Genomic DNA, 27,708 nt, shown 5'->3' on the forward strand with positions numbered 1-27,708 from the left:
CTGCCATTTACTGAAGTGATATAGGGAAATCACAGAAAACCTAAATCAGAATGGTCAGACACAGGTTTCAACTGTCATCCTTCCAAATGCAAGTGGTACTGGGTTTTGGGATAGTTTTATAGTACAGTAATATAGATTATTGCTAGAAAAATGCATTTTTTTTTTTAAGAGCACAAATTAGGCGTTACAACTATTGCTAAATGTTGCTGCAGTAATCAGTTCTCTAAATTATATTTATTTTTACAGGAGATAAAGACTATATTGACAGTTACAGGGGTGTTCAAAGAGCTAACACCAAAACAAGACGAATCGCCTCGACATTTTATGCGTACCTTTGTCCTTGTCAGACTAGCGAAAGAGGAATACCAGATAGTCAATGACATTGTGCACGTTACAAATGCGGCAACGGGAGAAGCAGAGGTAAGCTGAATTACAAGAATTGTATTCTGTAACATGTATTTGTATCCTGTGCTGCATTTGGATGTTAAGTGATGCTGTGCATCGGGGACATAAAGCAGATGATGAGTTGCAGAATTGCTGTAATTTGCTTTCTCCTTCTGGAGTCATCAAACAGTAAACCACTTATCCACAATTTGAGGTGAACTACTACCCCTTTGTGACTGCAGCAGTTCTGCTTTTGTCATTCAGATTCACAAATAACATAATTATTCTATTTTTGCTTTTCTTTTAATCAAATAATTAGTTTCTCAGTTTACCACACATACTTCTGTTTATTTCAGCCAAACACATAATGTTTTACTGTCAGCTGTTCTTTCACGAACAAGATCTGTACTCCAGCTAACTGCTTCCGGTTTCTATGCTCGGTATTTATGCAGTTGCCTTCAACATCTGTGGAAGTACATAGGATTGTAGTACTCTGAAATCTCCCTTGGCACTCTGTGCAGCACCAGCTCTAATGTTAGGACTATGCCCAACTGAATCCGTCCACCGCACGTTGCACGACGAGCAAGTAGGATTAAATATTAAAATGTAAAACCCAGTATCAGAACATATAAAAAATATCCACATCTGAATACCAGAAGTTCCCAGGCTATTTGCACATTTCTGTCTCTTTCAATAACTTTTAAATTAGACAATAGAGTTGCTTTAACAAATGCTCATTTATAAATGGCCAGGGCACATAAATTATTATACCTTTAATGAATTCGGGAAATTTCTTAAAGTTTAGTTCTATGAATTTTTTGCCCTGTCAGTTACAGTGTTTACTGTTTACTCTTCTATCCTGTTTTTGTTTTAAATTTGTCCATTACATTAGTGACCATTTTTCTGGTATACCTCTCAGTCTGATTGTGGCAGTTTCCCATACTGTGCTGGCTCCCCACCTCTGCCACAGAATACAGCAGACAAACTGGTTACGTATGAATATGCCCAGCAGAAATTTTCTACTATTCACACTCAGTTTGATGGTGCTCACAATTTTCCTCTCTGAATAATTAACATTCTTGATGGCAGGAGTGTCATATAGGCCCTGGTGGGGGTGGTAATCTATAGCATATCACAGATGAATGTCATTAGTGGAACATTCCATGGACAAATGCTGAAGAAGAATACTGCTCTTTAAAGAATGAAGGATAAGGCTTGTTCATGGAGGTCTATACAGATGTGGATCAATTATTACAGGTAAAAGAATGGTCAGAAGTTCATATCTGTGGTTGTACATGCAACGACAATCATCCACTCATCCATTGTCAATACTGGAATACAATTTTCATTTACTAATGTTAGTTGTGATTGTTGCACGTGGCTGTAGGAAGCAGCACCACAAATTAGCAGTTACGTTGCATGAAAATTTGTCTATGACCAGTTCCTACATTATTTTTTATGAAATGTAAGCTGCAGGGTCTGTTAGCAGTATACAAAATGTGATAGAGATTACCTCTCATCAATTTGCCATCATCAAACAACAAATTTTGTTGTGTGCAGCTGATAGATACAAATAGAAATTAATTAAAATTTTACTTGACTGACATTCCAATCAGACCACAACAGAGCCCCACAGCTTAGTGTATGCACTTCAGCAGATGAAAATAATTTAGGGCAAGCCTACCGTCAGAACTTATCAAATGGGTTAAAGAGGTTTAGAAATTTCATTCCCTGGAGGGGGGTGTGGGTGTGCAAGGCTTGTTGATACTGATTAGGAACTTGTGAACCTGGAGTTGATGTGGATAGCATTTAGTTTTTCCACACAGACCTAAGTCTATTAATAATCATGTGTAAAGCTTTTATTCTTCTTCTTTATCTTCCTCTTCCTCTTCTTTTGTTACCGGCCGGCTAAGGGCTACGTTTAAGTCACTAATTTAGCACTGTGCTTTCCCCCAGTACTTCTTGATCTGTTCACCTTTCCTTCCTTTCTTCTCAGAACTATTTTGTCTCAGATACCTTCCCACCTCTAAATTTTATTCTTTCAAGCCGGCCAAGAGAGCAGTGTGCCGATCTCACACACCCCTCCTTACCGTATCCAGAAACACTACCAGCAGAGGATGATGCAGCAGTCGGTTGGTCCCGACTGTCCCATCAGGGCCAGAACAACGAGCTTTGCTTACTTCTTGCTTTGCTTCAATTTCTTTCTTTGCTTCAGTTTCTTGCTTTTTTATGCCAATTTCTTCTAGTTCTTGAAGCATTTCCCTAAGCAAGTGGGCTTTGCCTTTTAATTTTTTAAGAGGGTTAGGACATCAAATAGGCCGTCTTGGAGCAGGAGAGACACCACAGGACATTTTAATTTCCACTGTCTATACTTTTACGAATAAATTCATAAAACTTTGTCACCATGACCAGGAAGAATTCAGGTTTCACAATCATAGCAGTGGAAGTTCAAAAACATAACAAAATAATTTTTTTTTGTATGTGTGAAAGTTCATCATTTTTTCACTTCTATTGGCAGAGATAGATAGAGGCCACAAAATGTATTGACGGATGAAGGCTGTATATGGTGAGTACAGTCTGAGTTGTTCAAGTGTTGTGGAATGGTGCAAACGATTCCTTGAGGGGTACAAGTCACTGGAAGATGATACTAGTCCTGGACAGTCTCATCATGTCATCATACCGGAAATGGTTGCAGAAGTGAGTGCTTTAGTCTTGGACTAAGTCCTGACATTTCACTGTGTGACTTTATTGTGTTTGGACCTCTAAAACAAGTTATTCGCAGACATCGATTCGCAACGGATGACGAAGTGTCTGTCTGGGTCCAGGCCTGTATCCAACAGCAGCCTACTAGCTTCTTCAAGGATGGAATAGACTGGCTAGTGTCGTAATGGGATAAATGTGCCAACAGTTTTGGCGACTATTTTTGAGTACGTTTGCTGTGTATAATTACATTTTTGAGTTAATAAAATCGTTACTGTTACTTTATACTAGTGACTGGGTTTCGTTTGAATGCCCCTAATATATAAAAATAAAAAAAAACATGTACCCACAATAAGCACTGTCAAAAAATACACAAACATAACAAAACCGTATAACAAACACAGATGATGTGTAGTGTTGGTTCACTGTCAGTATGCGGGCCATTTGTGTTTGTTTATCAAGATTTGATTAAACTTTTTGCATCCTGCACTGTTCTTTATCTTGGCTACAGTTGTACTAATAATGTCTGTGTGATAATATTATGACTGTTTGGTGAAATGGCACCGTAGCCTAGCAGTTAAGTCATTTGGCTCATATGTTTAAGATTGTGGGTTAGAGTCTCGTTGGATGCTGTCTAATTTTGTTTGTGTGGTTATTGAAATACCTGATTATAATTTTTTCAGTTAATTTGTTATGATTTATTTCATTTCTCATTTGCTGTGTTGTATTAACTTTCTTATTTGCTCTCATTTTTTCCTTCATTTCATTCTTTATTTAATTTATCTTTGGACATATGATTCTAATTACTGTTGTGTATTTACTCTTTTTTAAGTTTACTCCTTTTTATCCTTCTGTATTTTCTGCATGTTATTGGAATCATTCTTTCTATTACTCATTTTTCTTGAATTTTGTTTTATTTTTTTAACTACTGTTTTTTCGTGGTGTGAGAAGAATTTATGTTGTAAATGTTTGTTTGAGGATTGACAACCAAAAATTGCTTGTCTAACAATGAAAAATAAATTTTTCACCCCACAGCACAGCCAACATAAGTAGACTTATTTCATCCTTTTTTTTTAATTAATAGATCAGTAATTTTTAAACAATTTCTGTATTACAATGGATAAATTTAAAAAATTACAATCGTGTGAGCAAATAGTCCAAAAGAAAAAAGGATGAAACAAAGAAAAAATGAGAGCAACAAAGAAAGTTAATACAATAATTTAAATGAAATTATTCAAATGGCATGGTGAAGGATGGCTAGGGCCTCCCGTCGGGTAGACCATTCGCCTGGTGCAAGTCTTTCGAGTTGACACCACTGCGGCGACTTGCATGTTGACTGGTGAAGGATTAGAAGTAAAATATGTACATTTAAACAAATTAGTTAAATAAAAATAATGATCTCAGACGTTTCCATAAAGATATTAAAAACTACAGATAGCACTTAACAGGACTCAGACACATAACATTGTGCACACCATCGAAGTTACTTAACCACTAGCCTAATGCCACTGCTTCCAAAATGTGTGTTATTTTAAAGGCTGTAGTGGATCAAGAGAATTTCTTTTTTGTCCATTACATATAAATGAGGGCTGACCTAGGCCAGTGGCTGTAGAGTGCAATGCCTGGAACCCTACTCTATAAGTGATTTAAAAAAGTCAATCCCATTCATGGGGACCCCCACTTCTGTGTTCTCTGTTTACATCTTCCTCCTTTTATAAAGCATATTTGAACCATCACACTATTTTTTGTAATAAGTGATGTTAGCAACAACATCCAAATCGTCTTTGAAGAAAGTCCTCTCTAACAGAAATGCCTAATGTGATTTGTGCTTAAAAATTGTGCTTGCTGAAGATGGCCAATTTATGGCAGAACAGTCACAATTATAAGCATATATCTGTGGTTGTGTCTAAAAGAGTGTAATGAATTGTGTACTTATAATTTTTCCTCAATAATTTTTGTTGTATCAGTCTGACACTTTCACCTGGTCACTTGTATAACTGTTAGTTCTGTATTGCATGCACTTTATTCTTTTGTAGTGGAGGTTGCAAGTAGTTTGTACAGGTTTGTTTACTATGTTTCCTCATTAACCTTCAAGTATTGTGAAATAATAACTAACAGTAAATAAGATGGCAGTTAATTATTTATCTTTCCCCACAGAATGCATTTAAATACCCAAAGCCAGATACAGTCCTAAAGAAAATCAGGCCACCGAGGGAGGTGACAGAGAGTGATAAAAATTCTATGATTGAAAAGTTTTCACAGCTTACCGACATGACAGCTGAGTGGTCACGCAGGTATGTGTCATTTTTTACTGGATCCCTACAGAAAAAAATATTGCACTTGACTCTCTTCTACTTTATTTTTATTCAGTTAGTCCTCTGTTTTGATGTCATTATCGTGAAAGCTGTAGTAACATGTATAGAACTTTTTAGGGGTAAGAAGAAGAAACTGCAGTAGACATAGACTAATAATCTTCTAATTTTGTTCCCATCTACATTTACCTCTACATCTATACTCTGCAAACCACTGTGAGATGCATGGCAGGGGATAAGTCCCATTGTACCAATTTTTAGGATTTCTTTCTGTTCCATTCACATTTGGAGCACGGAAAGAATGTTTGAATGCCTCTCTATGTGCAGTAATTATTCTAACCTTATCTTCATGATCTGTTTTTGAATAATATGTAAATCATTTAAAGCCTGTTCTTGAAACTTAGTCGACCTTCTCAGGATATTTTACATCTGTATTCAAGAATCTTCCAGTTCAGTTCTATCAGAATCTCTGACACTCTAGCGTGGATTAAACAAACCTGTGACCATTTATGCTGCCCTTCTCTGAATACATTCAATATTCCATTTTAGTCTTATCTGGTATAGGTCCCACACACTTGAGCAATATTCTAGAATTGGTCGCATGAGTGATTTGGGAGCCAACTCGTTTGTAGATTAATTGCACTTACCCAGTATTCCATCAATAAACTGAAGTGTACCATCTGCTCTACCCGTGAATAAACGTTTGTGATCATTTCATTTCATATCTGCACAAAGTGTTACACCCAGGTATTTGTATGAGTTGGTCAATTCCAACAGTGCTCATTGATATTATAGTCATGACTATAGAAAGAATAATGAACAGTTATAATTACAGTGGTTGATATGATAGAGCGTGCACTGGCAATTTGACAACACATTTCATCTGGTGCAGTTGGGGCTTTGTCATAGACTGCATTTTTGAGTGCTCCCCAAAGAAAGAAATCGAAAGGAGTCAAAACAGTGGACCTCGCAGGCCATTTGACAACAGAATTTCGTCCTATCCATTGTCCAGGAAAGTTCTCATTCAGTATCTGCATTGCAACATGGGACGAGTGTGCTGGACAACCATTGTGCTGCAGCCATATACACTGTCGTATTTCCAGTGGTACGTCTTCTAGAAGAACTGGCGGAATGTTTGTCAGTAAGTTTGCATACGAATGTCCATTTAGAGCACCTGAGATGAAGTAAGGTCCCACAATGTAATTGCCTATGACACTGCACCATGTTTTTACACTCCACAGTTGTTGATGTTACACGTGAAGAAGCCAGTGTGGATTTTTGGCAGCAGCCAGTAGTGCATGTTACGCAAATTTACATTAGCGTGATTAGTAAAAGTCGCTTCATCGGTAAAGGGCACACATTGGAAAAATGCAGGTCATCTCTAACTTTCTGAAGGGCAAACTGACAGATTCTGTACAGGATTCAAAATCAGAGGCATCGAGTACCTAGTGTAGTGACAGATGATAGGGACAGAAATTCTGTTTGTGCAGGGTGCGAATAACACTTGTCTGGCTGATTCCTCATTCCTTGACCATATGTCTCGTGCCACTGTGTGGACTCATTAGTGTCATAGCCAACGCAGCTACTTCGTGTTCTCTGTTTTCTTTCTTGTCGCCTTTTTGACTTTCGAGCAGCCTGATCACACTAGCATCTTAACAATTCGTGCAGTTGTCTGGCATGTCAGACATCGCTGATCCGGATAGAGAGCCCTATACTGCTGTGCTGTTGTAAGACATTTCCTTTACATTCACCATATAGGAGTAATATATCCAGTTTCTCCTCATTGGTGTACATGTCTGCACACATCGAATTTTGAGCAGAAATGAGCAGTGTGCAGTGCAGACAACTAATATGCAAATGTGTTGACGTTCTGGCACAGCATAGTATGAGAGCTCTGCTTGGCGGTGTTTGCACAGCTAATGCTGATTCCGGCCACCGTGCTCTCAGATTCTAGGACATTTCTTGAATTTTTGTGCGACAGGTTTCAATGTCAACATTCAAGAAGGCTATATGACTGTAATTGTCTTCTAAAGAGCTATCAGATGCAGTTGTAAAAAGTATACAGTTCCATTGTAAAAAAAGTACTTACTTCAATATCTCAGTTGACACCAGGACTAAAAAGTTAACTAAACAAAAAATGTGTGTCCCTTGATGCTCTTAACATTTGCTGAAAACTGTGTTTTGACATGTGTAACCATTCACAAAATAAGGTATTGCTTCTTATGTGATTCATCCTATACAGTATGGGGGGGACGGGGTAACAAAATACAATGCATGTGCCAGAACACGAGCTCCAGAGATGTGGTGCTCATATTAGCTCATTCATACTCTTTGGACCATCCCTGTACCACCGCCAAGATGGAAACTGAAGCAAGAAATTACAGAAATACAAGTGGATACTTAATTTAAAAAAAAGGTATTTTATTCAGTGTTGTGCTTTCAGACATTCAACCGAGTTGCTTCCATCTTGTCTATAGTACCATACTCATGAACCCTGCAGTGTTTCGCCATTGCTAAATATGTCAGTGAATTGGGTACAATCCCAGTGTGCCTCTCCCCTCTCTCAGTCCATTACCTCCTGTGCCAGCTCTCTGTCTATGCTCTTCCAATCTCCTCTTCCCCCCTTTTTGTAACTGTGAGTCTTGTTTATTGTTATTGCAAATTCATATTCTGTAATAGTCTTCTAATCATAAGCCATAAGCACAGCCTTTCTGTTTTCTGGGAAAACAAAGTGTGAGGAAGAAAAAAACGCATTGTTGAGTATACTTATTATTATTAATTATTATTATTATTATTATTATTATTATTATTATTTTGGTAATATATATAATGAGAAAGACTATGTATGGGAGAAACCACTTGTCTGACTGTGGGAAAGAAACAAAACCACGCATTTACACAGGAGTGCACAGTACAGTGTTTTCTTTGTCGCAGTCAGTTTTAACAGAAAACCAGTACACCGTTGTTTAAGAAATATGTAGCATATGTCCGTCTGAATGTCTATTACAGTATTGTGTAAAAAATTGAATTAAATCGGTCAAGTACTTTTCAAGATTTGTGCTAACAGTATTTTCATAAAGATGTCATGTTAAGTTGCAGACAGGCACAGTTAAGACACTTACTTGAGGATTTTGGGCACAGCCTTAATCAGTAAAAGAGAAACAGAGAAACACATGCTATTCATACACATACCCAGGCACATGACTGCCAGCTCAGGCCAGAATGCAACTATCACATAGGATGGAAGCAGCAGTCTGGCGAGGGTGGGTAAGGCAAAGGGGAAGGTAGTAGTGTACGACACTATCTGGTGGAGTGTGCAGGGACAAGAATGTCAATAGGTGCAGGTTAGGAGGTAGTGGTGCAGGGAGGAAAGATGAGCAGGTTAATTGGCAGAGGGCAGCTAACGAAGAGGGTGGGAGATGAGTATGGGGAGGAGATGATGGACAGGGTGAGTGGAACTGTTGGGTGGAGGATGTTACTGTTAAGTTGAGGCCAGGATAGTTACAGTAGCGGAGTATGTGTTGTAAGGATAACTCCTATATCCACAGTTCTGAAAAACTTTTGGTGAAGGGGAGGATCCAGAAGGCCCAGGTAGTAGTGCAGATAAAGACAATACATTGTTTAATGTTGTTTCCAAAAATCACAAAACATTCTTGATTGATTTACTTCAAATTTTTATGTAGTACACTAATAAACAGTCAGCTGGACATATGCCATATACAGGGTGATTAGAAACAACGTGAAAGGCTTGTAAGGGTATCACAGGATATGTTGTGCTGAGAAATAATTGCTAAGAAAAAAATTTGATGCATTGTGCCATTTCTGATTTAATTAACATTGGAGTTAGCCAGTGTGATCATTGTGTGTGACAAATTTGAGCATCCTGCCAGAGAGGCAGGTTCAAAAATGGTTCAAATGGCTCTGAGCACTATGGGACTCAACTGCTGTGGTCATAAGTCCCCTAGAACTTAGAACTACTTAAACCTAACTAACCTAAGGACATCACACACATCCATGCCCGAGGCAGGATTCGAACCTGCGACCGTAGCGGTCGTGCGGTTCCAGACTGTAGCGCCTTTAACCGCTCAGCCACTCCGGCCGGCAGAGAGGCAGGTACCACACATGTTCTTCGTGTAGTTTCCTAAAGCCAAACAGGAGAGCAATACAAAAATTGGACACGGATCAGAGGCAAGGATCCAACCTGAGCCAACGGCTGAGCAGTCTCGTGCTCTGTCATCTATGCTATGAGGACAACTGACACTAACTGTATCTGGCAGGCTGCGCGATTTGCGAGTGAAGTGACCTGATTGGCTAACTTCAGTGCTAATTAAATCAGAAATGGTGCAATGTATCGAATTCTTTTCTTAACAATTATTTCTCCACACAACTTACCCTGTAATACCCTTGCACATTGGAAGCTTTTCACACTGTTTGTGACTACCCTGTATGTTTTTGAAAATAGACAGCTGTAAAAAATGCAATATCATCAAGAACTGTTTTCAGTGGCATGAGGGGATGATAAGTGCATACTTTGTGGTCGTAGTGTTAGTGATACATTTGTTACGGTCATCGGCAACTAGACGGTGCTCGGGAGGATTGTGCACTGTATGTTTTGACTCTGCAGGCAGTATCTGTGCTGAGTTTAGAGGTGAACAGTGTTTGCAACAGTCATTCAGGGGTACAACCGTGCCCCTCTGATGAGTCCATATTACTGTTGAACAGCTCTAGCTGTTTGAATAGGGTCGCGTTGTAGGCCTGTGGGAAGCTAGACGGACGTATTGATGAATTGCTGCTCATTTCGGACACAATGTTTCGGTGATGTGTCACTGCTTTCAACAGTGGTCTGTAGAACATTCCCACATCTGGGAAATCTGCGCACCTGTTGTACCTTCCGTGTCATTAGGAACCACTGGGAACAGTCTGCTTGCAGCACTACTGAGAACACCTGTGAATCTGGCTAGATGCCACTAGCGCTCTGGTTATGTGAAACAGTGGACTGGAGAATGGAATGGTATTCTGTTGTCTTCAGTGGTGGGCGTAAGTTCTCCCTATATGTGAGTGGTGGACTTACACACGTGTGCTGTAGATGTGGTTATCTGTATACTTCAGAGTGCATTCACTCATGACACACTGGTCCCGTCCCAGGCTTTAGGGTGGGAGAGTCCATCAGTTACAACTTGCAGTCACATTTGATGTTTCTGCAGGGTAAAGTAATGAGTGCTGCTACAATGCACGGGCTGTCATCCTTGTGCACCTGCTATTTCTTTGACAGGACAGTTTACTTCCAGTTACAGCTGCTGCGACACCAAGTGTTCTTTGTGGTGTACGAGGGTGGTTGAAAAGTTCTCGGAATGAAATAGAAAAAAGCACTTACGTCACTGAAACTTTTTTATTTATTTTTTAATGTAGTCTCCTTGTGGATTAATGCACTCGGTCCAACGATGTTCCAGTGCCTTGATCCCATCTTGAAAAAAAAGTTTCCTCCAGGCCTGCAAAATAGTTGTCAACTCCAGCTATCAATTCTTTGTTTGAAGTGAATCTTCACCCACTAAGAAAAATTTTCAGTTTTGGGAAGAGATGAAAGTCTGCCAGAGCCATATCAGGTGAGTAAGATGGGTGTGACAACAATTCTTTCTTTAGTTCGTGTGATTTTACCACAGCGATGGTACGTGTGTGCGGGCACAGCATTGAGAGTCGTGGCACCCGTCTTGCAGATAATTTTTACGTTTATAATTCTTCAGTTAAAATGTGATATACCCTTTCAGATGACATCTGGCAATGGTGAGCAATTTCACACACTTTCAATCGGTGATCCTCTGTGACCATTTTGTGCACTTTTACAATGATTCTGGAATAGTGACACTTATTGGCCAACTACTGCACAGATCGTCATCTGAGCTCTCCCGACCAAATTTTAATTCATTTGCCCACTTGGCAACAGTCGAATATGAAGGAACAGAGTCCCCCAGTATATTGTGGAAATCAGCACGAATGTCCTTTGCTTTCATACCTTTTTTTACGAAGTACTTAATCACTGCTCGAATCTCGATTTTTCCATCTTCGCAAATCACTACGTGGGAACAACAACAGAGCCTCATCACCGTCACAGCTATCTTCCGAGAGGATTGACGTGGCACATGTTTACAGGCAGCAGTCCAATGAATATCCTGTGAACAACTCGTTGTGCTAGAGCTGACCTCTCGTGATAATTTCGAGAACTTTTCAAACCACCCTCATACTAGTACTTTTCGGGCTAGCGAGATCACCAGATCACTCACCAGATGAATGTGTATGGGACATGGTGAAGTGGTATCTTGTTCTCCAGGACGTTTGGGACAGTCTGTCATAGGATGCCATTTGGCACCTTTACGATTGTTTTTGTGTGAGAGGGAGGGCGACGGGTACTCTGTGTAATGACATGACTCTTTGGGTACCATTTACTGTGACGTGCATTTAATTTTGTTTGAATTTCTCATATGCTCCCACAATGATGAACTACCTTTCACTTCACTTGTCAATAAAGTGACCTTGTCCTTGAAGTTGAATTTTTTTCTGGCAGGGTGCAAAAACATTGTTAGCAAAAATCTCAAAAAGTTTTTAACTGATTTGCTTCAGAGTTTTACATGGTGCTCTAATAAACATTCAGAAGGACATGGGCTATATTTTCTTTAAACAACAGTGTACAGGGTTTCTGTTGAAACTGACAGAGGGAAAAAAATGCTAGACTGTGCTGTAAAATGTATAGTTTCGGTTTTTTTCTCTTCCTTTAACAGAAAACAGGAGTGTTGTATGTATAGCTTATTGGCCTGTGAATAGAATACTACTTGGTAATATGAATCTTCTGAAACTTTGTGATCATACAAGTTCGCAGATTAAAACTGTGAACAATTCTGTCATTGAAGTTGCCATTCTTACAGATCCAGCAGATGGAGAAATCTGTCTTGTGCCCCACATACCAATGACCCTGGCTGATTTACCCATTCATCTTAATTAATTTCAAGGTTTCATTTGGAATAAAGTTAGAAGATAGGGAGGGTGGGGTGGAGGTGGGGCAGGGGGAGGAAGAGATGGAGAGAGGGGGAGGGGAAAAAGGAGATGGAGAGAGTGGGAGGAGGAGATAGGTGGAGAGAGTGGGAGGAGGAGATAGGTGAAGAGAGTGGAGGAGGATATAGATAGAGAGATGGGGAAGGAGGACTGGACAAAGGGAGAGAGAGAAGGCGATGGACAGGGAGAAAGTGGACATTTATTCAATTCCAATAAATATTTAGCAATTACGAAACATTGCCACATTTGCTAGTCTACAGTATTTTGGTGACTGACCCAGTGATCTTCTGCAGCTGCTGCAAGCTGTGCTGTTACGTGTACTCATTGCATAGACTCCTGCCAGACTGTGGACTATTGTTAGTCTTGCATCACTATTTGTAGCCGAGTTCGACTCCCGACGCCCACTAATGCTCTTTGATGCTATTTTGTTTTTCAGAGACGGGACTTATATTCCAGGAATTGCTCATCCTGTCAACATTTCCCATCTGAGATGTATTTGCTGGCTGGTAATATCTTAAATTGAGTGCCAGACCCCAAACCTTGTTCAAATTGAAATCTGTCCCTGTTTATTAGGTTTTGCGACATCTTTATTTTGAAGGACTCCTTAATTACACTTTCCCATTGTACTTAATATTTGCATTGTGTTTCTGGTCTCACCATATTTCATTTCGTGATTGTATTTGAGATAGCATTTGTTGATAGCTTTTGTTTCAGTCAGACAAGTCACTGCTAAGCGCCAAGAGAATGTACATTTCACAGAATACCTGTGTGGGCTCTGCAAAACAAAATTGCATCAATTGTCCTATTTGGTGGAAGGAGTTGAACTCATCTATAAATAGCAACATGAGACCAACTGCAGTTCACAGTCTGGTTGGAGTTCAGGCACCGAGTATGCATAACAAAACAACTCACAGCATGTGAAGAAGATGACAGGAATGGTCGTTAAAATATTGTCCACAAAATGGAAACAACAATTCAGCTGAGCACTCAGCTGTGCACTCATTAGCATGCAAGTAATTTATCATGCAAAGGGAACCTGAAATATATTTTGTGTGAGACAAAGCAAACAAATTACTGTATTGATCTGAATGTAAACTGTAATGGTTACCAAAAATTTGACCAAGAAAAATGAGTGTGTGACTCTACAAATACCACTATATTATTGGATCACAAAAATCTGTTAACTGCAGTGCCTGTTCCTTAGTTCAGAACAGAGCAACCATATTACTAGTGTTTGGAAGCTGACCATTGTATATAAGGCAGCAGTTTAACTATCTTTGACTGTTAACATTTCATTATGTAGTGACTGTTCCATTGTTTTATGTGACAGAACAGGCACAGTTTTTCTCTAAAGGATAAAGTTTAGTAAAGAAAGAAAATCATCAACAAACTTCCGAATTAGTCACAGTTATGGTGCAAGTGTCAAACACTTAGTTATTCCTGATGCAAAGAGCGCATCTAATAGTAAAGCTTTCAAGAAGTGTGGTTCAAGAAACGGCGCAGTGTTCAATGTCCTGGATGATGACATGCTTGGAGTTCTTGATAGGAGAGTGACAAATATATTGAAACTGATGAATGACTACCAGATGTGAAGTTAACAGTAACATCAAGGAAGACTGTGATTAGAAGTCTGCCATGCCTGTGTTATTTATCTGTATAATAAAATATAAAAAAAGTGGTTAAGAGTGACTTTACATAGGACAGTTTTTCTAAGTGGGTAATGTGACCTCTTTTTTCTATTGAGAATGAGCTTCCCACTTCCCTCCCCCCCCCCCCCCCTTTTCTTTTTTTCAAAATTAATCCTATGTTTCATATTTTTTTATCCGACTTATATGCTACATTCAGTTTCTCTCTTCAGCAGTTACTGATAAGCACTGTACATACACTATGTGACCAAAAGTATCCGTCACTCCCAAAAATGTACGTTTTTCATATTAGGTGCATTGTGCTGCCACCTATTGCCAGGTACTCCATATCAGCAACCTCACTAGTCATTAGACATCGTGCAAGAGCAGACTAGGGCATTCCGCGGAACTCACAGACTTCAAACGTGGTCAGGTGATTGGGTGTGATTTGTGTCATACGTCTTACATGAGTTTTCCACAATCCTAAACATCCCTAGCTCCACTGTTTCCAATGTTATAGTGAAGTGAAAACATGAAGGGACACGTACAGCACAAAAGTGTATGGGCCGACCTCGTCTGTTGACTGACAGAGATCGCCGACAGTTGAAGAGGGTCATAATGTGTAATAAGCAGACATCTATCCAGACCATCACACGGGAATTCCAAACTGCATCAGGATTCACTGCAAGTACTACGACAGTTAGGTGGGAGGTGAGAAAACTTTGATTTCATCGTCGAGTGGCTGCTCATAAGCCACACATTACTCTGGTAAATGCCAAATGACACCTCGCTCAGTGTAAGGAGTGTAAACCTTGGACAACTGCACAGTGGAAAAATATTGTGTGCAATGACGAACCACTGTACACAATGTAGCGATTGGATGGCAGGGTGTGGGTATAGCGAATGCCTGGTGAATGTCATCTGCCAGCGTATGTAGTGGCGACAGTAAAATTTGGAGGCAGTCGTGTTACGGTGTGGTCGTGTTTTTCATGGAGGGGGCTTGTACCCCTTGTTGTTTTGCATGGCACTATCACAGCACAGGCCTACATTGATGTTTTAAGCACTTTCTTGCTTCCCACTGTTGAAAAGCAATTTGGGGATGGCAATTGCATCTTTCAACACACTTGAGCACCTGTTCATAATGCATGGCCTGTGGCGGAGTGGTTACACGACAATAACATCCCTATAATGGATGCCAGGCCTCACCGATCAACATCGATACCTCTCCTCAGTGCAGCACTCCATGAAGAATGGGCTGCCATTCCCCAATAAACGTTCCAGCACCTCATTGAACGTATGCCTGCGAGAGTAGAAGCTGGAAGCTGTCATTATCTGTAAGGGTGGGCCAACATTATATTGAATTCCAGCATTATCGATAGAGGGCGCCATAGACGTGTAAGTCATTTTCAGCCAGCTGTCCGGATACTTTTGATGACATAGTGTACTGTATGAATTTTCCTAACTGTGTTGTCAGTAGAGTAATTTAGATTGTGTGATTGTTGGTCAAATGACATAAGTGCGCCCGCGCACCCATCCACGTGCACGCCCGCATGCAAAAAACACACACACACACACACGGAGAGGGGGGATGAGAGAGAGAGAGAGAGAGAGAGAGAGAGAGAGAGAGAGAGTGAGTGAGTGAGTGTGTGTACCTGGTCCAGAAACAGATCTCTTATGCCTTGTATCAGCAGTCACCTGCCACTCCCACATACCAACTGTTTGGCCACGAGGGAGCAGTCCTCTCATGACTCAGTACCACCCAGGACTGGAAGTACTGAATCACATTCTCTGCCAGGATTTTCGATTATCTGTCATTGAGCCCTGAAATGCTAAATGTCCTACCCACTATCCTTCCCACCCCTCCCACGGTGGTATTCAGCCACCCACCCAACCCCACACAGTATCCTTATCTGTCCCTACTCCAGCCTAGCTCCCAACCCCTTGCCTCAGAGATTACACCCTTGTGTGTGTGTGTGTGTGTGGGGGGGGGGGGGGGGGGGGGGGCAGTTGGTGATGCAAAATCTGATGCATAGGGTGTTTTCTGGCTTTCTTTCCATATTAATATCAATAAACTAGGAATGAGGTTATAACTCTGGTGACTGGTTTTGACTTTCTTTCCTTTTTGTGTCTGTGAGCTGCAACAATAATTATGGCCTACTGCCAACAAAATGAAGTAGCATTGCCTTTGTATGCCTAGTGCCCATTGCTGTGATTGCATTGGAAAGCATCATTTTATTCTTCTAATTTCCATTGAATGAGGGCCAATGGGGTTGATTTTTCTGAAAACTGAAAAAAATTCTCAAACGAGTCATAAAACCTTTCAGAAGGCTGATTTCCCATGAATTAGCTTCAGTTGTAGTTCCTCTACATATTTTTGCAAGACATTTAACAAAAACTCAGTTTCTTCTTTCACAGCACACTTTGAACTTTACAGACCCACTATTATCCATTAACTTATGATGGTACAATTACTTCAAGTAGCTCTGTGTTTTCATACAGCTGAGTCTATTATTACCCACAGTGTATGAAATGCCCTGTCATTACATATTTTCATCACTGCAAGAAACCAAGGAACAGTGAAGACAATCAATGACATGTGATTAGTCTGCTTCAAAGAAGGCATCAGTAGAAAAAGTTGTGAAGACATTTTTGTGGGATGTGAAGGATGTAATGCTCATAGCATTCTTTGAAAAAGAAAAGTTATCAATGGAAAATACTACTATGAAGTACTGGATCAGTTCAGCTAGAAACCAAAGGAAACATGGTCTTCTTTGAAAGTAAGAAACTACTGTTTCATTACAACAGCAAACCAGTACATTCATGTCCCTGAAAAACAGCACAAATTACATCAAGAATTGCTGGTGCGTACCCCAGTATTCTCCAGGTTATAAGGGGTGATCCACAAGTTTTTATTTGAGAGCATTGCTGCAGTGTATATGCAACATAACGTGACTCAGTGTGCATATGTGAGCTTTGACATGCAAGTAAGGAATTAGTGTGGCATTTGACTCTTTCTGACATGCGTGCAGGAAATATAGGAACGTGAATATGGTGACATTATTACCAGATTTGTCCAAATGACGCCATCATGCTGGTATTATTTTGTAGACTGCCTAATGACAAACACCAATAGATGTCCACTGGAAAATGAAGAATGGGTCTGAGGTAGCAAATCTGTTGAAAACTGCCTTTGGGGAATGGTGCACCAAGTTCCATGCTGGTCACAGTTTGACACAAGACTACAGTTGATGTGGGAGGCCAGCCTCTTAGTCCAACTCAAGTGGGAGACACTTCACCAACCACCCTATAGTCCTGATCTCTCCCCATGTTAATGTCATGCCTTCGATCCCTTTAAAAAAAACTTTGAAGGCACAGTGATTCCTGTCAGGTGAGAATGTGCAGTTGGCTGTTACAGACTTCTTTATGGAGTAGGACATGGTGTTTTACAAATGGGGATCTTCAAGCTAGTGCATTGGTGGAATGATTTCCTCAATGCTCAAAGTTATTTTGTGTGAGTGGAATACCAATTCTCGACTGTACAGCCTTTGAACAGAAAGTTTTTGACTGCTCCTTATACCTCGCTGTGATTTCTTCTTGTTCCTAAAACATGCCTTAAAGATGAAAAAAATCTACTCGAATAATGGTGTGATCTTCAAGACAGGTGCACATATTATAGGAGTAGCTCAAAACACAGCCAGGATGTTGAGGAAATCAAAATCTTAAACAGGGCTGCGAAACAGCAGCTTGTGCAAATCTGAATAGGTTGAAAAATCAGCCAACCGGTTGCAAATAAAGGTTTTGTTAACCCTTGACCTAGGTTTCAATATTTGTAAAAAAAAATTGCTTCTTCAGAAGTAGTGGACCCTAAAAATGTATACAACCAGTTACAAAGTTATTTTTACAAACATAATAAATTATTAATAGAAAAATATTCATGACATAAGCATACTCACGTGTTACACCACATGATGGTACATTAGATTAGATGAAGCCGAGCGGCTCTTTTCGAAAAGAAGATTGACAAAACAAAAATTATCATAAGCAGTGGCTTTAAATGGTAGCCAGATTACATACATTGTGCTTAATGAATGCTCACTATTAAGTGCCCATAGGTAGAGGCTCTTGTCAACATAAAATTGTAATAGGTGTCACAGGATAAAATATTTGCATAAGCCACGTGTACCTGACACCAGAGACTAAGGCCAACTGCTATAAGTATACAGGCTCAAGCGACCAGGAAAATTTGAGCTCCAGAGGGCGCCAAATGCATGTGCGTAAGAACTGCATCTTGGTTGTGTTGAACAACAGTGTTTTGTATTAAAGCAAACATGAAATTTCTTTTACAAGGCTATTAAGAATATAATAGATTTACAGATATACATTACGTATAAAATTACTAATACATTTGCTGACGGAGTAAATAAAAAAATTCAGTGTGCAGGAGTAGAGTTCTGTTTACAAAAGATCACTGTTACAAATGCAAGGGGAAAGAAGACCAAATATAAGCTAAAACAACATCACTAAAAAGAAAACCTTCCGCTTGATACTACGGAAGCTTAAGCGATGAGAAAAATGAGAAAGCAGTGGGCACTATATACATTCACTTAATCACTGTGTCTTGCTGGTGTTAAATAGCATAATTTTACATTAAAGCAGTATGACAATTTCTTATAGATGGCCACTAAAAATGCAACAATTTTAAAGGTATACATTAAATATAAAGTTTGTAATACATTTAGGTAGCAAAGTGACACTGCACATAGTTTAAGTATGCAGAAGTTAACAGCTACAAAACTTACTTCTGTCACCAAAAAGGTGGAGGACATAATAAAAGTGTGTATTCCTAAAAGGAGAGTGTACATAAACTGTATTCCCATATAATGAAATATCTTTTCTTAAAAGGGTCTATTGAAACATAACCAGCACGGAACCTGAAAATATCATTCTTGTGAAAACAACTGGCTCTGTATTCACATGAAGTAATGAGTGCTGTCAACAGTGGATACTGGTTAATTCCATGTTTCTAGATTTCCAGAAGACTTTTGAACTGAAGTATATCTGAGGTTCCACAAGGAAGTGTCATAGGTCATCTGCAGTTCTTGATTCATATAAACAATTTAAGAGACAATCTGAGGAGCCCTCTCGGAGTGTTTGCAGATGATACTGTTATTTATCATGTAGTAAAGTCATAGGAAGATCAAAAATAATGACAAAATGATTTAGAGAAGTCACCTACATGATGCAACAAGTGGCAGTTGATGCTGAATACTAAAAAGAGTGTACTGAAAAAATGCATTAAATTTCAGTTACACTAAAATCAAACAAATTTCATGGTTTTCATCTCAATGGAATACATGGGGATTATAATTACAAACAACTTAAGTTGCGACTATCACATAGAATATATTGTGGGAGGGGAGACCAGACACAGAATTTTATTGGTAGAACTCTTATAAGGTGCAACCAGTTTGCTAAAGTGACTTTCTACACTAGGCTTGTCTGACCTGTGAGGGAGTATTGCTCCATAGTATAGGATCCTTACCAAACAGAGTTCAACGTGGAATCACGAATATGATAAGCTACGTGGGGTGTAATCAATAAAATAAAGGCGTATTTTGTTGTAGCAAGGTCTTTCCAAGAAATTTCAATCGTTAACCAGCATCTCCAAAAGTCAAAATATTTTGTTGACTCTCACCTACACAGGGAGAAGATACCATCATGTTAGAATAAGGTAAAGTCTATGAATCACAAATTGTGAGGACCATCTGTAAAATGGAAAAAAAAAAAATGAAATTTCTTCACAGCAAAAAGCCTTAAAGATAAATAATGAACAAGAATCTTTAGTGCCACTCTTAGACACAGAAAGAAATGAGTTTAAAATTTTTCTGTGAATTAATGGCTGGACAAAGCCAAAGTCAAGTGTGTGTGGGCCTCAGGTCAGCCACAAGTCTATCGTCAGTTCTCTCACAGAAAGTTTAGGTATTCATGTCTTCCATGTGCTCTTTGAAAATTGAATATTGGCGATATAGTCTGAAACTGGTTCTATGCACATTCTACTAAGCACTCGAGTGTGAAATGTTGAGTAATCATTTAGCTTTAGTAGAAGAAAAATAAATAATTTGCTTTGGAAAAAATGGCATCTCCATTCATAACTTGAGTACTTACTAAATTTCCTGTATAGAAAGGGTATTCAATAAGTAATTGAAGACTTTTTTCCCGAAAGTAGGTTGTTTTATTCAGGATTCCAATACATCATATTATTCCTCACTCATTTGCCTATAAAACCCTACTTTTCAACATAATTTCCATTCAGTGTGACAGCCTTATGCAATTTTATTGGGAGAACCTGTTTGCCTGCGCAGTACCACTCTACTGGTCGACATCAGAGCCGATGTCTTGCTGCATCTGTAATCTCACCAGCATTCAAGTGTTGCTTCTTGTGGAGTGCATCTGTCATTGGGCAAAACAGATGGAAGTCGGAAGGTCCGTGATCCGGGCTGTAGTCCAGTGAAGTTTCATGAGTGTATCATCACTGCCAACAGAGAGATCCAGTTGCACAGAGAGGTGTTTGATTGTGATCTGTTGATCAATTCGAATGAGTGTCCACTGGCTTCAGCATCACAGGAGCTGCAGCTGTGTGCATCCGGCTGGCACACGGGAGGGGAGACTGGACAGATTTGTGTGACCTTGTTGTGATGGTGACAGATATCTCATCCAGTGACTCATCATGCCTTTGTTCACTGCACTGTTTCCGTAGACATTTTGCAAGTGCCTGTGAATATCTGCGATAGTCTAGTTTTCCACCAAAAGAAATTCAGTGAGAGCTCTCTGCTTGGAATGCACCTCTGTTACAGATGCCATTTTTAAGGCTACATATAGCACTGCTCTCTATCAGAAGTTCATGAAACTGTAGGTGCTGAAGCAGGAATATTCCACAATGTCCCACAACAAACTGAAACTGGCTGAGAAAAAACAGTTTTGTGTTACTTGTTGAATGCCTCTTGTAATTTGTTTGGATACTTGCTTTTTTGTATAGACATGCATGGATGTTGTGCAAAATATAAAAACAAGCTCTCATTAATGTTTAGGAAGGTTCTGCTACCTTACGTAGTAAATAACACTCTTTTTCTTTTCAGCTGCCTGGATACTGCGGACTGGGACTTAAGAAGAGCTCTCCTATTATTCATTGAAATGTACAAAGCAGGTACAATTCCAGCAAGTGGATTCAGAAAACCAAAAGAAGCAGCGAAATCTTGAAAGCAAGAAAGCTTTCGACCCTATTAGAGTATACGTGTCTGCATAGCATATGAAGCAGCGACTGAGAAACATTGCACGCTTTGTGAATGTGGCAATTGTTATTACAGAAAAAGATGATGAAAGTTAGTTTTGAGACCGATTAACTGAGGTACATCTGATGAAAGTTAGTTTTGTGACTGACTAACTGAGGTACATCAGCAGGGAACAGAGTGCAGAGAGCAGTTAATGTGATGTTCGTTGTATCCAAAGGAAAATTCAACTGAAAGAACTCGTAAACTATGGGCAAAATAACTGTCCAATATTTGCTTCAAAGAAGTGATACACACACAAAAGTAAAAGTACACAACACTAGCCTAGCTTTTGGGATGTGTGCGTATGTGGGCACGAGCACATATGCGGACACACGCAGGCACGTTGCACAATTTGTCTGAAAGTTAGCAAACTTTCAGTCTTTTTTGTGTGGCTATCAATGAATCACCGCTTCTACTGTCCAGTGAGTGGTGTCCTTTACTCCTAAATTATGTACATTCACTCTTCAACTATATTTGACCTGTGGCCACTGGACATTTAACTGCCAATAATTCGATGTCAGACACAGCACTCGTAGCAGATCTCACTTCACAGCAGATAAAACAGTAGAGCCCTTAAGCTCACAGTTTACACCAACAGCAGTAAGACGGCCAAGTCCTCAGACAACTCAAGTTTATCAAGCATAACCTGGTACCAGGCAATATTGCTTCAGCTCGGAACCCTACATAACTTAAAGTATCATTGATTGTTCGTCAGCATTAATTTGTTACGTGTTGTACTCATATTATCTACAGCGGGAAGCCAACGGTCCGAAATGGGGAGCTGTGAGATGTGTATGCTTGCCCGTCACTGCTGCCTTGGCCGTGCACTGGCACTGCTCTGACACCCAGGGTCCTCTGAAACATCATCCAAACAAATTACCAGCAGTAGCTGTCGTAACATCAAAACATCCGACAGTTAATTACTCAAAATAGATCTAAGCATAATTGTTTTGAGACACACTCTGTTACATATTACTCTGACATCACCTGCAGACACACTTACTTGGGCAACTTTGGATCCTCACACTAGATCTTGCCTCCCTCTCATCCTGCAGTCTTGAATGAACTGCATTCCCTTTTAACTTTCCACAACCTATTTCTCTCTCGTACCCCAAGGGAAGGAACTAATTGTTCTGAAAGCTAGTATAGTGTTATGTACATTTCTTTATATACATGTGTATTGGCAGTAGTAAATATATCGCCTCCTGAAAGTTATTACTGGCTAGTAATTCTGTCAGGTAATTTAATGTAATATCCATTACATTGCATGTAAATAAACTGTTTCTTATGTGAAATCAGTCTATAGGACTGTTCATATGTTACATACAGATACTTTTTCTGCATGTACATACATTATATGAATTACACACAGTATACCCCAGGAGTCTCTGGGATGTGCAACATGAAAATTTCATTGTAATTCAGTATAATAAAATTCTGGAAATTTGTGATATGTGTTTTATTATACCAAATAAATTAGATTAAATTGTCCCTTGCACGACAGACATTTCTGTAATCATAGTTAGTTTTGTGACTGATTAACTGAGGTACATCAGCAAGGAACAGAGTGCAGAGAGCAGTTAATGTGATGTTCATTGTATCCAAAGGAAAATTCAACCAACACTCTGTTCTCTCAAGTTGTCGATAATGTGTGTATGCATCAGGAATCCTTTAATGTTAAACTTTTTATGCCTTTGTAGGGATTATTATTAGTCCAGCTAGTATATATATATGTATATAATAATATGAAATATAATGACAAAAATAATCAATTTTTGAAAATACAATGTAACTGGAAAGATAAAAAGTCTACTCACCAAGCAGCAGCAGGAGAACAGGCATGTAAAAGGTATTATGTATGCAAGCTTTTGGAGCTGTTGGCTCCTTCTTCTGGCAGAAGGGTTGAAGGGGAAGGAATAGGAGTGAAGGAAAATGTCTGGTGAGGTTTAGGAAAAGGGGTACAGGTTGGAAGAATCTCCCAGCACACCGGGTCAAGAGATTTAACAGACCTTCCCATCCCGTACAGTAGGTCTCCCCTGACCCAGGATTCTGTGTGACTTTCCCAAATGTTACCCCTTTTCCTAAGCCTCACCAGTCCTTTTCCTTCTCTCCTCTTCTGTAGAGGAAGGAGCCAATGGCACCGAAAGCTTGCATACATAATACCTTTTATATGTCTGTTCTCCTTCCACCGCTTGGTGAGTAGATTTTTTACCTATCCAATTACATTATAATATGAAACAGGATAGACTCCTTCTCTCAAAATAGCGGAGGTACTGAGCGGGAGACAGACACATCGAAAGAAAACTGTTATAATATTATAAGCCAATGGACAAGACCTCCTTCAAATGTAGAAAAACACACACACACAGCCAGCCATTCACGCACAATCTCCCACACTGTCATCTCTGGGTGCTGGGCCTAACTGCATTGAACAGCGGACTCGGCTGGGATGAGTAATGGTTGTACAGAAGAGAAGTGGAATGGAGAAGGAGACGGATAGCAGAGTAGGGATGGAATATGGTGGGAATTTGGGGAATGGCAGATTGCTAACTGCAGTATGGCGTGGCCATCCTGGGAGGGAGGGGGGGGGGGGGGGGGGGGTGTTACAAAATGGGAAAGGACTGTGCGAGTCCACTGAGGTATAGCATGAGTTTGTGAGGCTGGAGTGGAGTATAGAAGGGGTTTAGTAGGTGGGTACAGGGATTGTAGAACGTTGAGGCCACGAGGATTGACAAAAGAAAGGGCATGTTCTAGGGAGAGTTCCCTACTTTGCAATTCAGAAAAGCTGTTGTTGGTAGGAAACATCCAAATGGCACAGGCTGTGAAGCAATCTATCTTTGAAGTCGAGCACACTCTCTAACCAGCAGTATGGCAGTGGCCGTTCATACAGATGAGTAATTTGTTGGTCGTCATGCCCACATAGAATGCTGGACAGTGGTTGCTGCTAAGTTGGTAGACCTCACGGCTGCTGTCACAGGTGGCCCTGCCTCTAATTGGGTAAGAGGTTCTAGTGATAGAACTAGAATGAGTTACTGCCCACCTTTCAGGTGGAGCATGTATTGGACTCACCGTGGACTTCTAGTACTCAGCCACACACAATTGATTTTGTCAAAGTGTACGGGCCTGAAGATGGCGTTGATACAACGTTGAAACTAGTAATCAAATAAATATAAAATCTTAAGTACAGCTGGAGGAGCTTCATTTCTAATTAAAAAAACTAGAATGGGTGATAGTGGAAGAAGAATGTGTGTATTAGATACTACTGTCTGAATACTATTTTTCTCAAAGGGTCTCTTTGGAGGGTTTGTATTAACACCAGATATAGTTTTTGTAATGTATTCGTGTGTTAGGAAATGCGCTGTGAACATCATGTTTACCGAAATAATAATTCCATAACTTATAAGTCGTGTTAATACCCAGAATAAAATAATATTTTCATGTTTAGTTCACCTACATGTGTTTTTAATCACAGATAAATGTAGCAAAATGAACACCATCTGTTCAGCATAAAGTGTGGGTTTTGTGAGTCAGGCTGTGATCCGTTTTTAGTACAAAACCAGATCGCTATCTACTTTTACTATTAAACTGGTTGAATAGATTATAATTACAGGTTATGGTGTTGTATGAGAAGTATTCAGTTGTTGATACTGAACAAATTCAAACAGATATTTAATTGACAGTCCTATTTGTAAGAGACTAGTGCTATTTTTTTCCTATACTTCTATTATCTGCAAGAGCAACAAGATTGATATCTTACAATACAAGTGGAAAAAAATATACAGAGCCATTTCAGTTGATAATGTGACAGAGCTGAATTGTCTTCCAGCCAAATGTTCATTCCGCTTAGGGAACAGTTGGGGCTGATGTTCCATTCAATCTCTAGCAGGAGAGCAATGGATCGATGACTGAAATGTCGGCAAGTGTTGCCGTGGAAAATGCTTACACCATTGCTCGACATTTCTCTTCTTCAGTTCTCAATTGCCCATCTGAGTTAGTTTCACAATACCTATCAGTGTTTATTGTGGCCCTAGCAGGCATCCCAAAACATAGTTACCATGACTTTACCAGAAGACTGTCCTTGTTTGAATTTTAGTAGCTCAGGTGAAGAGGCATGATCCCACTTGTGTAATTATTGTTAGGTTTCAGGTATAGAGTGCAGTGTCCAGTTTTTGTCAGCTGTGACAATTGAGTCTCAAAAGGTTGTCCTTTTTGTCTGCATTGCGGCAAAGAATACTTTGGGAAATATCAACTCATTGTCATTTGTGGCTTTTGAAATGCAAATTAGTTTGCTTTTGGTGTATTACCCGTGTTACATTTCCTGTGCATGATCTGTAACTCTTTTATGTTTGATGTCAGTAGATTTATTTAATAAAATTTCTTTCAGTTGCCTTTCTTGATATTGGCTGAGGTGGACCTGCTAGTCAGTACATGTACTGATGCTGAAAGAGAGCGTTAATTGTCTTCTGAGCTACTTGAATGGCATAAACAACTGAACTTTAAACCTTATTTCCCTTAACATACAATCTCGTATCACAGCAGGTTGACATGCCCTTTTAACAGATGTTGCTTGGACCAAATCAAGACGGTCACTGCATCTTAACATAAGTCATTTTGACATAAGTTATTTTGACAGTCATTTTTCATGGTGTCCTTTGTAGCCATGACCTTTTCTCTTTTTCTCCTTTTCTTCTATACACCTTCAAAGCCTGATGCCAAGGAACAAATGGACCTATGCAGCAGGTGGAGACCCTGACTCACCGTTCTGCCTCGTAGTTGTGATTGATTTGAGTTGTTCTACCATCTGCTCATGTCGTAATAATATCTCACGGAGTGGGATGTCCTAACACTTACGTACTACTAAATGTCATGAACATCTTTTGTCATCATGGAAGCTCAAAAGTGGGACATGCCATCCTAAAAATATCATGTCACACTTCATGTGCTTAAGAACTTTTCCTTTAAAATCCTGTTGATGTTGTCTCAGAAAACTTACAGAATCAAAGTGGAGAAAGCATTGAGAGTAATTTGCCAATCTTTATGCACAGTTTGCTCAACCTTCATGACCGTATCATCAGAAATTGATGGTCTCCCTCTCTTTTCTTCTCAGTGGATTTCAGTACGATCAGCTGCAAACACTGCACCATTTGCAAAAGTTTTTGACATCCGTACATGACTCGACATACACTTTGGCAACTGGCAATGAATTTCAATCAATTTGATTCCTTTTGTGTTCATAAACTGAATAACTGTGCATACATTGGACTGGGCAGAAGTATGCAAGAGGAGCTCTATTCTCAACAGCTCCGAAGCCGAGACTGAACACCCCAGCATGATGTGCGGATGGTCATTTGGATATGGGGAAAGTACCAATCACAATGGTGTGGGCCACAGCCACATTAACAGTTTCTCTGCATCTCTAATACTTTGAAGACCTTTCTTTTTGATTACCCTTGTAGCTGTTTTGTACTCTGACCAACATAATACAAAAACATTTCCCTTGCAGCAACAGAAGTAACAATCTGTTGTGGTGTACATGGTGGCCTATAATGCCTTAAAAACTGTCTGTACAAGAGCATTGGTTCACTGCTAAAAGAACACTGCACTGAGAACATTTCAGCACTTTGAGGAAATATTACAACTAACTTAAAGAAGCTTCTGCAAGATTAGATCAGTTGCACAGCTTGTCTCTGCAGGAATGCAGTGAAAAGAAACCGTAGTCTTACTTGCCATACACATTTTGACTTACTTGTTATACAAATTAAAATCATTTGTTAGTAATAGTCAGTTTCTGTCTCCCTACTATGCCATCTGCCATTTTGCCTAACAGTATGAATGTGTGGGCAATGTTCCTGCTGCACAAACAGTATCTATGTGGGAAAACAAAGCAGTCAGAACAATTACAGGCATTGGGAACATAATCATCTCTGCCTCAGTTCAAATAGTAAAGCTGCAAGGGACATTACTTTGCCGTAACATTATCCACAGTTAAAAAACAAGGCATGGAAAGAAAATACGAATTTAGAGTACACTACATTAAGGAAGCACCGAAACAGATTCTAATATATTTATTTTATTAGTTTGATATTTACTTACAGAAATTACTAATTAGTAAATGTATGTATAAGGTAGTATCAGTTAAATATGTAATAGAAGCAAATAAGTAATTTCATAAAATTTTTAATTTATTAACTACTTGGCCCAATTTGTTTTTCAATTACAGACAATTGCACAAAGTTTTCAACAGAAGTTGTAGAGAATTTAATTTTGGAAAAATGACTGTAATAACGTTAACTGAAACTGTATGAATCTGTCAGA

The 27,708-nt window shown here is 39.5% G+C and overlaps 1 protein-coding gene across 4 annotated transcripts in view; it reads left to right on the forward strand.

Moving 5' to 3' along the window:
• LOC124716917 (nuclear RNA export factor 1-like) overlaps positions 1-22,842 on the forward strand; it is a 134,424-nt gene extending 111,582 nt beyond the window's left edge. For 2 of the 4 annotated variants that reach the window (XM_047243486.1, XM_047243487.1), the window contains exons 11-13: positions 247-420; positions 5,242-5,378; positions 21,202-22,842. In XM_047243486.1, coding sequence (XP_047099442.1) covers positions 247-420; positions 5,242-5,378; positions 21,202-21,322 — 432 coding nt within the window. In that variant the 3' untranslated portion in view covers positions 21,323-22,842. Of the gene's footprint in view, positions 1-246; positions 421-2,902; positions 3,049-5,241; positions 5,379-21,201 lie in introns of those variants that run through there. The other 2 variants (XM_047243488.1, XM_047243489.1) reach the window with 2 other exon arrangements.
• The last annotated feature ends 4,866 nt before the right edge of the window (positions 22,843-27,708 follow it).

This window comes from Schistocerca piceifrons, chromosome 9, assembly GCF_021461385.2.
Source record: "Schistocerca piceifrons isolate TAMUIC-IGC-003096 chromosome 9, iqSchPice1.1, whole genome shotgun sequence".
NCBI classification, from domain to species: Eukaryota; Metazoa; Arthropoda; class Insecta; order Orthoptera; family Acrididae; genus Schistocerca; species Schistocerca piceifrons.